Raw genomic sequence first — 13,292 nt, 5'->3', positions numbered from 1 at the left:
AAGTATTCACGACAAAAATACATATTGATCTATATACGTGGCAACTCTGTTTCGCACGGCATATTTGTATACGAGTATAAAGATGTATTCAACATCATCACTTCCACTTTCGCATTGCCATTCGTAATTGAATGTGTTAGTGACGGTGCAAATTATTAAAACTTCTCGTGTGTGTCTTGTATCGGCAACAGTTGCTCGGAAAATGGTAGGGAAGCGACAAAATTCAACTAGTTCTTCATGATTATCTTTACCACTATAAAGTGCTTTTTGAATGAGCCTTGCTTACTGGACTTTTTGGCAGCCTTTCTACCGGTTTGCGGTGCCATCGTGCTGACGGTGTCTCGTGCGCTCAAATTAGCTGCTTTAACTTAAATGACGCTATTTCTCACATCATATTTCATGTTATACCTGCTACTGGCAGCGGTACACGGAGAGCCCTTTGCCAAAATTCCTTTTTTTGTACGCAGAACGGGAAACAGTGGGACGACAGGTCCTCGATGTTGCTCTCGTGTGTCTAGTTTCGGGAATAGATGCTCAGCAAATGGTAGGAAAAATGAACCACTCAACTTTTATATGGATGCTCTTGTATAGATGCAGACATCTCGCGTTCTGATTGGCTGGTGCTGTCATGGGTTAAATCAAACAGGTTTTTCAATAGTGTACTATTGAAAAACTTTAATGTTGTTGCAATACACGTTCAAGTTGAAAATTTTCGATTCTATTGGTAGTTAGATTATATAAGTCCTTCTACAGATCACTGACCTATGAGCTTTCAAAATACGAGAAAGGCAAACGCAAATTTTATGAATTATTCTCTTTGACACTCGTTTGTACCAAACATTTGAGAAAAGTTCAATTTTGAACTATTTTGAGTTTATGTCACACAACTGAAAATTTTATCATAAAATTGTGATCATATTTTCGATGGCATGTCGCAAGAATTATCATTAGATACAACAGGAGATATTCACGATCAAAAACTTATCACTCTCTCAGAGGGTAAATTTTGAAAAGGCGCCCCATAGTAAAGTAAGTCGTATTCACGACAAAAAATTGATAAAAAATTAAATATAATAATTAAACGTCTAGGTTGGCCATTACATTTATATCACATTCACTCAAATTGAAATAAACTAGTAAACAAACCACTGCAAACTGTCAAACCGACGTTCAACCAGATCATATTGTGAGGTTATGTCATATTCGTATGAAACCTGCTGGCATCACCATTATTACACTAGTTTGAATTTTTACAACTTGTGATTAGCAACAATCGGTTAGTAGATCGAGAAACAGTACAACTCTATCGAACCAGACAAACGGTCAATTATCCCACAAAACGAACCCCTCCGGGCGCGTGCATCGTCGACGGACATCAGGCTGCTGACCGGCACAGTTCTTTCTTCGGTAGGAAATTGCACAACCCGAGACACTGTCCACAGAAGAAGGGGGCGATGCAAGAAACATAGAAAAGTACAAATGTAGAAGAAGAAGAAAAAAAACACTCGCATATTTCCATTTCCAATCTTTTCACTCGTGGTGGAACTTGGGGCTCGCACTTTAAGTATATTTCCATCGATTTGTGTTTTCTTTCCTACGCAGACCTTTTTCTTTCTTTCTTTCTTTCGTTCTCGCTTGATGCATACATTTAACAAAATAAGCTTCTAAAATGGTATTGCTGTAATAAGCAGCCGTGTCTCAATAAATGGCAGCTTCGACTTAAGACCTAGATTCGCACTGATGTTGCTGCCCCTCAAAGAAGGGCTCACTGGTGACGTAATAGAAGTATAATAACGTAATCTCTACAATTAACTGACTGACTGTGATCACATAGCTTGGAGTTCCAATGCGCTTCGAATCCGATTCCAAGTGTGACCTAACCCAGGTACTTTTTGATGCCCAGACCGATGCCGGAGTGCAACAGTGGACCCCCGCTGCCGACAATGGTTCCGCCTAGAACTCCACCGCTGATGATGCCGTCACCGATGAGACCACCGCCGCCGCTGACGATCGGTCCACCAATGGCCGGTCCGGCTGCATAAGCTGGAGCATAGGCCGGTGCATAACTGGGGGCAATGGCCGGAGCGTAGCTAGGGGCAATTGCAATTGGCTGCACGGCTGGAGCTGCAACTGGATACGGAATTGGTTGCGGTACCGGAATGGGCTGTGGCACCGGCACAGGTTGCGGAACTGGGACCGGTTGTGGCACTGACACCGGGACGGTTCTGAAATAAATATGATAGAATTACTCTGTTTATTTATTATCCGGCAATCATTTTATAAAAGGGGTTGCAGTGACTCTCGTAAAAAGCGAATGTCTAATAAATATTTCCGGAACTTTCAAATATTCAATCAAAGGATTATTACTTTTACTTCATCGGCGACGAAACGTTGATCGAGCATACCTTCTAGGATCTTCAATTTCATTCCAGACGATTGACGAAAAAGGCCCGAAGCGTTCAATCCTTTCCATCAGAAAAGGAAAAAAAAACCTAACCTCAATCAATCGCATTCCACTGCGTATCCAACGCGCGCGCTAGTCCCGGGCTGGAAAAACTAGCTGCAATTCTCCCGGAGGCAATGTTAGTTCATTTAATCGAAGGGTAAACCGTCGATAAAGAATGTGACATAATTCGAACATTCCTCGGAGGAAACCCGTTTTTCCCAATCAACGTGCCTTTCGAAGCCATTTCATCGGGGCGCTTTCCACCAAGTGAAGCAATTTGCATCCAGGGGGAAACGAGAAAATAATTCTGCCGTTTATTTTTTGCAGTATGCTGCTTTTTCATAAGGGTAATAACACTGGCTTCTCATGTTTGGGTCGAATGTCTAGAGCATTTGACCTTCGATAATTGTTCTGGAAATTTATATCCTCGGTATTTTGAATCCTACACTGAGATAAAAATTCACGTTCGATTTACTTGAAAAATCTTTATTACAAAGCTAAGACAAGACCTGACAACTGGCAATTTTTTTGTAGTGGCAGCACTGTGTAATTAAAATCAGCATCAAGCCGTTTATCTTTTTAGTGAATTAAATCGTAACCAAAAAAGATTTGTTAAATTAGTGTAAACTCGAAAGTGTGTTTAGTTTTACGAGAAGAATGAACTGTTGTGTTCCACACTGTGGTCGCACTAAGCATTTCTATCCAAACTTGACTTTGTCCGATTTCCAAAAGATCCGGTAATACATCAACAATAGATTCGATTTTGCGTTCAACATGAGATATTTCGTGTTTTGCCATCAAAGCTCAAATTATTGTTTTTAAGCGTTAATATATAATAAAAAAATGCATTCTCTAAAACATTTTGCATGTTTATTTCAAATCAAAACCGAGTCTAAAAATTTAAATTTAATAAATATTTTTTTCTTAGCATAAAGTTATTAAAAAAAGCCGATACGTTGGTATTTACTTCACAGGGCGAAAATGACGAGAAGGATGATTCGGAAGGAAGAATAAGAAGCCACTTGTCAGGTCTTGTCTTAGTTACAAAGCAAAAAAAAATTGTGACTTTGATTTGAAATAATATTTCAGCTATCTTTAGGTTGTTCGCAGCGCTGTTTTATTTCATATGGGCTGATCCATTTTAGATCTACGACACGTCAAGCGCAACACTGAGTTCTACAAATTTAAAACAGATTAAAACTGCTCGACGAATTTGTTTTAAATTAATAAACGAAAAGAACAGTTTTAATTTTTTTGCATGAGCGTAAGTAACGAAACCTTATTTAGAAGCACTCTAGCTCAGTATCGTTCAGAAATTCTTCTAGAATTTGAGTGACAACAATTCATATCGTTTTCGAAATCATTTACTTTGTTTGTTCGTCAACATCACAGTCCAGTCCAGTCTAGTCCAGTCAAGTCCAGTCAAGTCCAGTCAAGTCCAGTCAAGTCCAGTCAAGTCCAGTCAAGTCCAGTCAAGTCCAGTCAAGTCCAGTCAAGTCCAGTCAAGTCCAGTCAAGTCCAGTCAAGTCCAGTCAAGTCCAGTCAAGTCCAGTCAAGTCCAGTCAAGTCCAGTCAAGTCCAGTCAAGTCCAGTCAAGTCCAGTCAAGTCCAGTCAAGTCCAGTCAAGTCCAGTCAAGTCCAGTCAAGTCCAGTCAAGTCCAGTCAAGTCCAGTCAAGTCCAGTCAAGTCCAGTCAAGTCCAGTCAAGTCCAGTCAAGTCCAGTCAAGTCCAGTCAAGTCCAGTCAAGTCCAGTCAAGTCCAGTCAAGTCCAGTCAAGTCCAGTCAAGTCCAGTCAAGTCCAGTCAAGTCCAGTCAAGTCCAGTCAAGTCCAGTCAAGTCCAGTCAAGTCCAGTCAAGTCCAGTCAAGTCCAGTCAAGTCCAGTCAAGTCCAGTCAAGTCCAGTCAAGTCCAGTCAAGTCCAGTCAAGTCCAGTCAAGTCCAGTCAAGTCCAGTCAAGTCCAGTCAAGTCCAGTCAAGTCCAATCAAGTCCAGTCAAGTCCAGTCAAGTCCAGTCAAGTCCAGTCAAGTACAAATAGGAGTAGAAAAATTAATACGAACATTGATCTATATTCAGTAGTGTGAAAGAATCATTTCAGTTTTATTCGTATTCAAGCCCTCCAGTTACGTCTGTGACATTAGCCACCCGCTTTTTGTCCTGAATATGTCTTTCTTTACTAAGGGGCGCCTTTTCAAAATTTACACTCTGAGAGAGTGATAAGTTTATGACCGTGAACATCTTCTGTAGTATCTAACGTATCAACATTATTTTTGCTACATGTCATCGGAAATGTGATCATCATTTTATAGTAACATTTTCAATTGTATGACATAATCACAAATACTACCTTGATCAAAAAGTTCACGGAATCATCACCGTGTGGCGCTTTCAGTTACCCGAACAGATTTTGTTTCATTTTGCAGGTTGCCACATCCGTCGTTGATATTCTATCAAATTTTCAGCTTGATATCTGGACATTTATAAAAGTTATTTTCAAAATGGAATTGAATTTGCAACTACGAGTTTGCAGGGCCGGTGAAACATGTTAAACCCAGGTGGGCAATTTCCAGGTGGGCAATTTTTCATACTGCGGAGAACGACCCACTATTTCGAAGTTTTTCTCTACTCTAATGGAAATGATATTTATCCCTAGAAAGTGCAGTCGTTTTTTTAAATATAATATTGATTCTATAAAACTTTTCCTGAAACGCGTAAATTAGAAGTTTGGAGAGTTTTTGGTACTAAGTTTTAAAACAAAATTTCGCATCTAAGGTTTAACCTGGTTTCAAAATCACTGCCAATATTTGTTTTCAATTCAAAGCACCAACCTTCAAAGAACATTTAACATCGATAGCACCATGAACACAGAATCTATCGACATATAATTGACGTTACTAATTCATTTATGAAAAATGGAAATAACGAATTCCGTGTATTGCTAAAACATTGCTTTTTAAAGGGAAAAAACGCACAAGCCCAGCTATAGCTTGAGAAGTGTTTTCCCCACTAGGATCCATTAAAAATGAAGGTTTGTGGTATTCTTATTTTGAACGTGGCTAAATGAAACAGTCAACCGGAAAAAATTATGCAATTTTTGATAATCGTGATGTATGAACGCAAAATCAAAGTTCTTGAGATTAGATATGCTGAGATCGTTAGCACATGAACTGGAAGTTCTTTTACGATCTTGTGCGAAAATCTGAGCATAAAAAAAATCGTCACCAAACGGATCTCGAACACGGCCGCTCATAATCAACAAAAGTCTGTCGCAACAAAATGGAATGCGTTGGTATGGAACAGTGGACGAAACATGGATCCACTATTTTTATCCGGAGTCATACCAGCATTCAGACTGACAAGCCATCTGAAAACGTAACAGGTAGCTGTTGCAATCATGGCATAAGGTTTTAGATGTTCAAGGTACAATTACGTTGACTATCTTGAACAGGAAAGTACCATCAAAAGTGATTCACCGTTAACCAAGACAATGCACCGAGCCATAAATCAATGAACACAATGAAAAAATTAAACGAATTGGGCTGCGATCTGTTTTCTCATCCACATTGTTCACAATTACACAGCCCCCAGCGATTACTTGTCCTTTGCGAATCAGAAAAAGACACGCCGGGGAAAAATATTTGGCTCGAATAAGACAGTCATCGCCGCAAAGGAAGCCGATGTTTAGACCAGTGACAAATCATTCTATAAGGATGGTATTGAACAATTATTAAAGTGCTAGAACGATTGTATGTCATTTGAAGATGATAATGTTGATGAATAAAAAATATGCCTGCACACGAAATTATTTTTTTTTTTTTTTTTTTTTTTTAAATAACTATTTATTGGAATATGAGTTAAAATTAAATTATTAAGATTTAAATTGGGTGTTCAGCCACAAGTGGTGACTTTTCAGCCCTGTTATATATATATGATTTGGTTATTACCATGAAGACATTATTTGCTTCCGCAATTCTGAGATTTTTGTGTAGGGAAAATTCTAAACCTACTTGTATTGTGTAATGGGGAAAAGGAACTTATATACTAACTTACTAACTAATACAGAGAGCGAATCGATTCAATTGAAGATTGCATCGATTTTTGTCGGAATTTGCTTATAATATTATGTGACATTACATCTAATGGTTCTATATTTGTGAGTCTGTGTAACTCATTTGTACTAAACCAGGGAGGACGCTTCAGAATCATTTTCAGAATTTTATTCTGAATCCTTTGAAGCGTTTTCTTCCTGGTGGAACAACAGCTTGACCAAATTGGTACCGCATAAAGCATGGCTGGTCTGAAAATTTGTTTATAAATTAACAATTTGTTTTTTAGACAGAGCTTAGAATTTCTGTTTATAAGAGGATATAAACATTTAATATATTTATTACACTTTGCCTGGATTCCTTCAATGTGATCCTTGAAAGTGAGTTTTTTGTCATACGTTAAACCTAAGTATTTAGCTTGATCAGACCATGTCAATTCCAAGCCATTCAATTTGAGAATGTGATTATTGTTTGGTTTAAGAAAAGAAGCTCTTGGCTTGTGAGGAAAGATAATTAATTGCGTTTTTGCTGCATTTGGTTTAATTTTCCATTTTGACAGATAATCACTGAAAATATTTAAACTTCTTTGTAGGCGACTGCAGATCACTCTTAGATTTCTACCTGTGGCTAACAGACTTGTGTCGTCACAGAATAGCGATTTCTGACAACCAACGGGTAGATTTGGAAGATCAGAAGTGAAAATATTATACAAGATTGGAGCTACACTCGAACCCTGCGGAACACCGGCTCGTACGGGTAGCAATTCAGATTTACAATTCTGATAGCTAACCTGAAGAGTACGATCAGTTAAATAATTTTGAATCATTTTGATCAAATAAATAGGAAACTGGAAATCAGACATTTTTGCTATTAAACCTTTGTGCCAAACACTGTCGAATGCTTTTTCTATGTCTAGAAGAGCAACTCCAGTGGATAACCCAGAAGATTTATTTGATTTTATCATGTTCGTTACTCTGACAAGTTGATGAGTAGTTGAATGTTCATGACGAAATCCAAACTGCTCTGGTAAAAAAATTGAATTCTCATTTATATGAGTCATCATTCTTAACAAGATAATTTTTTCAAAAAGTTTACTGATAGAAGAAAGTAAGCTAATTGGGCGATAACTTGATGTTTCTGCTGGGTTTTTATCAGGTTTTAGGATAGGAATTACTTTAGCGTTTTTCCATCTTTTTGGGAAGTAAGCTAATGAAAAACACTTGTTGAAAATTTTAACCAGGAGTCTCAAGGCAACATCGGGAAGATTTTTAATAAGAATATTAAAAATTCCATCATTACCAGGAGCCTTCATGTTTTTAAGTTTTCTAATAATTGATTTAATTTCATCAAAATTCGTCTCAATAATGTCATCGTGTGATAACACTTGGGTTGAAATATGATCATATTTCAGTGAGACTTCATTTTCAATAGGACTCACAACGTTCAAATTAAAATTGTGGACACTCTCGAACTGCTGAGCAAGTTTTTGAGCTTTTTCGCCATTTGTAAGAAGTATTTGATTTCCTTCCTTGAGAGCAGGAATAGGTTTCTGAGGTTTCTTAAGAACCTTAGAAAGTTTCCAGAAAGGTTTAGAATATGGTTTAATTTGTTCAACTTCTTTAGCGAAATTTTCATTTCGCAAAAGAGTAAATCTATGTTTAATTTCTTTTTGTAAATCCTTAACTATGTTTTTCATAGCAGGATCACGAGAACGTTGATATTGTCGTCGACGAACATTCTTCAACCGAATGAGCAGTTGAAGATTGTCATCGATGATAGGAGAATTTAATTTAGTTTGAGCTTTGGGAACTGAAAGATTTCTAGCTTCGATAATATAATGATTCAAATTATCAATTGCTGTGTCGATATCCGCAGAATTTTCTAAAATAGTTTCATGATCCACATGATTTTCAATGTGAGATCTGTAATCCAACCAATTTGCTCTATGATAGTTGAAAATAGAACTAATTGGATTAATTATAGCTTCGTTGGAAAGTCTGAATGTTACAGGAAGATGATCTGAGTCAAAATCAGCATGAGTAATCGGTTCACTACAAATGTGACTTTGATCTGTTAGAACCAGATCAATTGTAGACGGGTTTTTCACGGAAGAGAAACAAGTAGGATTACTGGGATGAAGAACTGTAAAGTAACCAGCTGAGAGTTGATTATGAAGTATTTTACCATTACTGTTATTTTGCCTACAATTCCACTGGACATGCTTAGCATTTAAGTCCCCTATTACGAAAAATTTCGATCGATATCTTGTAAGTTTTTGCAAATCGCCTTTAAAGAAATTTAATTGTTCGCCGGTGCATTGGAATGGCAAATATGCTCCAGCGATGAAATAAATTCCATGAATGGTTTCAACTTCGATTCCCAAGCTTTCAATAACTTTAGTATTGAAAGAAGGTAAAATTCGATGTTTAATTTGCCGTTGGACAAAAATGGCAACTCCACCACCAATTCCAGTAAACCTGTCAAATCGATGAACCACATAATGTGGATTACTTTTCAATTTTACATTTGGTTTAAGAAAAGTTTCTGTCACAATGGCAATATGAATTTTGTGAACTTTGAGAAAATTATAAAATTCATCTTCACTCGATTTCAAAGATCGAGCATTCCAATTTAAAATATTCAAATAATTATTTAACATCACTGTTAAATTTTAAATTCATTATAATATTATTTGCAAATTTCCATCCGATTTGAAATGCTTCAAAAAGTGATGAAGTCGAATTCATTTGGATGATCATTTGAAAAAGTTGATCTTGTAGGTAGATCATTTTATTTTCAGTTATATCGCCTAAATCGACTTCATTTAAAGAAGCGAATGGCATTGAAGGAATATTTGTAGGTAGACTGCCATTAGAAGAAGATGATTTGGCCGGTCTACCTATTAATAAATTGTTTTCGTTAGAAGAAGAACTGCAAGGCGGTCCTGTGTTTTGATTATTTACATTAGAAGAAATAGGAGATAGATTTCTACCTAATATACCAGCATAACTGACATTAGAAGAAGATGATGACGAGGTCGATCTACCTGTCAATAAATTGTTTTCGTTAGAAGACGAATTGGCAGGTGCCTTAGAAGAATTTTCAGGTATGTTCTGTAAATTTAAGGTCGTTGATTTGACTTGTTGTCTAAGCGAACGAGCGTTTAAAATTTTTTCCCTGACAGGACATTTCAAATAATTGGATTTATGATTTCCATTGCAATTTGAACATGAAAATTTATCAGTGGTTTCATTCATTGGACAAGCGTCTTTCGAATGCGATTTACCACAATTCAAACACCGTATATCCATATGACAATTTTTGGTTCCATGACCGAAGCCTTGGCAACGACGACATTGCGTTAAGTTTGCAATACGATTATGCCGTTTATAATGTTCCCAATGAATTTTAATGTGGGAAATGAAACGTACTTTTTCTAAAGTTTTCAAATTGTTTACATCACTTCGATTGAAGTGTATTAGGTAAAGTTCATGGGAAATTCCAGAGCGTGGTTTAGAAGTACCATTCGCTCTTTTTTTCATAAGTATTACTTGGGAAGGGGCAAAACCAAGCAATTCTTTTAGTTCATTTTTAATTTCATCAATACTTTGATCATTTGATAATCCTTTCAAGACAGCCTTGAAGGGTCTGTCTGATTTTATATCATATGAATAAAATTTATGAAGTTTTTCGGACAAATATCGAATAAGACTTTCGTAATCTTCCAATCCATCCACCAAGACTCGACATTCTCCTCTTCGTCCGATTTGAAATGAGACTTTTACTTCCGGGAGAAAAGTAGAAAGCTCAGTACGGAATGCTTTGAAGTCGGAAATCATCACCGTCACTGGTGGCATAGATTGATGTTTCTTCCCAGAACGACAAGCGTCCATTTTGGGAATTTTTGAAGAATTTTCTTCTATGTCGCTACAATCGGATTCAGGAAGAATCTCGTAAATATTGTTAGACGGCATAGGATCAACGGAAGGGAAATCCGTCCGTTGTCTTTTATTTTTACATTCAGATTCTATAAGATCGTGAATGTTATTAGAAAAATGTTGAATAACGGATTGTGATTTATTCCGTATTGAATTATTTTTAGCCTTAGGCTTGTTGCCTTTCCGGTTGGACGCAGGCATTTTTGAAATTTTAAATTAAATTAACTAGGCTAAATTAGTCTTCGATTAGACTCCTAGCTAGCCTTAGAAAAGGCTGATTAATTTCTTAGTCACTCTAATATCACTCTTTGTATCACTTAGTCACTCTAATATCACTCTTTGTATCACTTAGTCACTTAGTTAGTGATTCAGGTAGCCTTGAAAAAGACTGAAGCCTTGAATCAATGAAACTCTAGGTAGCCAGAAAAAAAATTCCAGGAGCCAAGAGCTATACGCGTGCGGTGCGAACGACTGTTCAACACCGACTGACACGAAATTATGTTTTTCTGGTTAATTCCTGGACTGTTTGAACGATGTGTTAGCAACTTTTACTTCTTTCCTGAACCACATAGAGTTCAAGTTTATTCGATACAGAATCTTGGTTTGTATGAGTGATTTTCTTAAAAGCGAACACATTCATTAAAACGCAGAAATTCAATGGAACCCGTGAACTTGTATGTATTTGTTAGAATGAAATATGATTTTATAGATATAGATTCATCTACTCCAATCGAAGTGTAGACATATTTTTAATACAGTTTATGTAATGATTTGGAAAGTAAAATAAAAATGATTATAATATAGATCTTCAAAACCTGAACACTGTTTGTACGGTTCTCAGTATTTTGAATTTGCACATCGATTTAGAAAGCAAAAACGTAGTCATGCGCCCGATTCTCTTGATCCCCGTCCCTGTCTATCATCTTTATTGGAACTAACAAGATCTTTTTTTTTGTCACTAACTTTTTCGTTCTTCTTTCCCCCGTCTCTTCACATCTCGATGGCAACTAATTAGATATCTGTCGTATTAAGACATGCTGTTCCCACATCTCCTTTTTACCTCGTATTCCACAATATTTACTTCTCTCTTACTGAAGAGAACATTAACATCGCCATCACCGATAACGGAGAACCGCTCCAGTCGATGACCAGTCTGCGGGCCACCCGCCGAGTCTTCGTAGCCTGATGATATTTCCCGCGGACCCACACGGACTGAATGATGCGGCAAACATAGATATTTACCACCGGCCACTGCTGATCGCCACCAGAAAGTTGAACGCGACCCCGATACGACATTACCTAATGACACTATTCTAGTTTTAAGTTAGTCGTTAATTAATATTAGAAAATACCCTCGGTATCGTAGAGCTCAAGCAGTGTGCCTTAAAATTATATTATATTATTGAATAAAAAAAAACGTAGTCCTACGTCAAAAGATTTTGAGTGATTTTCTTCATGTGAAAATATAGAAGGTGAGATGTGACAAGGTGCATTTCATCATGCAGAAATCTTTTAGTAACTTAACTTTCACTTTTTACAAGAGAAGTCGACCTTAAACATCTGCCGGAAAAATCCGATGAAGGTCTTCTACTATTGACTATTCCGGCAAAGCTACCAAAAGTTGTTACTTTCTACTTGCTACTGCATTCTTCTTTTGCCGGTTCGGAATGCAAAGAGTAAAAGACCTTTATCGGTATTTTCCGGTATCTCAGAGACCCGAGTGATTCGCATTGATGAGATGCTTAAGCTCGGCTCCTTTGCTGGATGGAAAAAGTTAAGTTACTAAAAGATTTATGCCTGCTGAAATGACCCTTGTCACGTCTCACCTTTATATCTTCACAATCTTGCTCTACCTTGATAACTAGCATTCTATAATTCTGATTTTATTTATTACTCCGAATTACAATTAAAATATTCTTATTATTATGAATAATGCTAATATTTCTATTGTTTTTTGTTCGAAATTTCAGGTGGGTAAATACCCACCTTTGGAATTTTCGGGTGGGTAGTGCTACCCACCGTACCCACCTCTTTCACCGGCCCTGCGAGTTTGTATTAAATTTTGCGTTAAAAACTGTTTTAATGGTACGACGACATTGCAAATGTCTCGGAAACGATACTCTGATAAAAACAGTCGGTTGTCAGTTGGCACGGATTATTTGGGCGTTATGAAACGTTTGCGTGAAACAATTCGCCAAAAAAGATCAGATTTGGGGGCAAACAACTCGTGAATATTACAATATTCCATCGTTTTCCGTGCACATTTGACTAAAACCGAAACGAATACCATTCTGCAACCACCGAATTCATTTGATTCGACTCCCTGTGAATTCGCCGGATTTGACTCCCTCCCCTTTTTGCTATTCAGTCGACTCAGGAAACCGTTCCGTGGAACGCGAGGATCAAGTGCCGGCATATGTGTGTTGGAGTCGATGGGATGAACTTTGAAAAGAACAATAGCGTTTTTGATGAATAATCTTGTTTTTTAAATTCTCTGAATAAATTCCGGGAACTTTTTGATCAAAGTAGTAATTCAAAATTAAAATTTTCTGAAATGTTTGTTTGCAGAAGAATAGTACCAAAGAACTGTCGTAGCAAAACACACAGCAAAACCACTCCACGGGCCTGCTAATTATGTTGGAAGGCAAATGGTCACTTCAGTTAATCGTTCAGTTCACGAGAAACTGTCCGGAAAACTGAGCGTGTACGGGCTGCTTAAGACCGTGGGCCCGGGGTACTTGCCCTCACTGCCCTTATATAAAAGCGGCCCTGATGTGGAGGAAATGTGGTTTCAACAGGATGGTGGCACTTGTCATACTGAAGCTGAAATGATCGACTTATCGAAAGAACATTTCAACGACAAC

The 13,292-nt window shown here is 37.3% G+C and overlaps 1 protein-coding gene across 1 annotated transcript in view; it reads right to left on the bottom strand.

Moving 5' to 3' along the window:
• Positions 1-1,876: 1,876 nt before the first annotated feature.
• Positions 1,877-13,292, bottom strand: part of LOC131427115 (tetra-peptide repeat homeobox protein 1-like) — a 30,067-nt gene continuing 18,651 nt past the window's right edge. Inside the window, exon 4 of the mRNA XM_058590040.1 lies at positions 1,877-2,225. Coding sequence (XP_058446023.1) covers positions 1,877-2,225 — 349 coding nt within the window. The remainder of the gene's footprint in view (positions 2,226-13,292) is intronic.

The sequence above is a fragment of the Malaya genurostris genome, chromosome 2, assembly GCF_030247185.1.
Source record: "Malaya genurostris strain Urasoe2022 chromosome 2, Malgen_1.1, whole genome shotgun sequence".
In the NCBI taxonomy this organism is placed as follows: domain Eukaryota; kingdom Metazoa; phylum Arthropoda; class Insecta; order Diptera; family Culicidae; genus Malaya; species Malaya genurostris.
The sequence above is the reverse complement of the archived record's forward strand: the minus strand, read 5'-3'. Positions and strand labels throughout refer to the sequence as shown.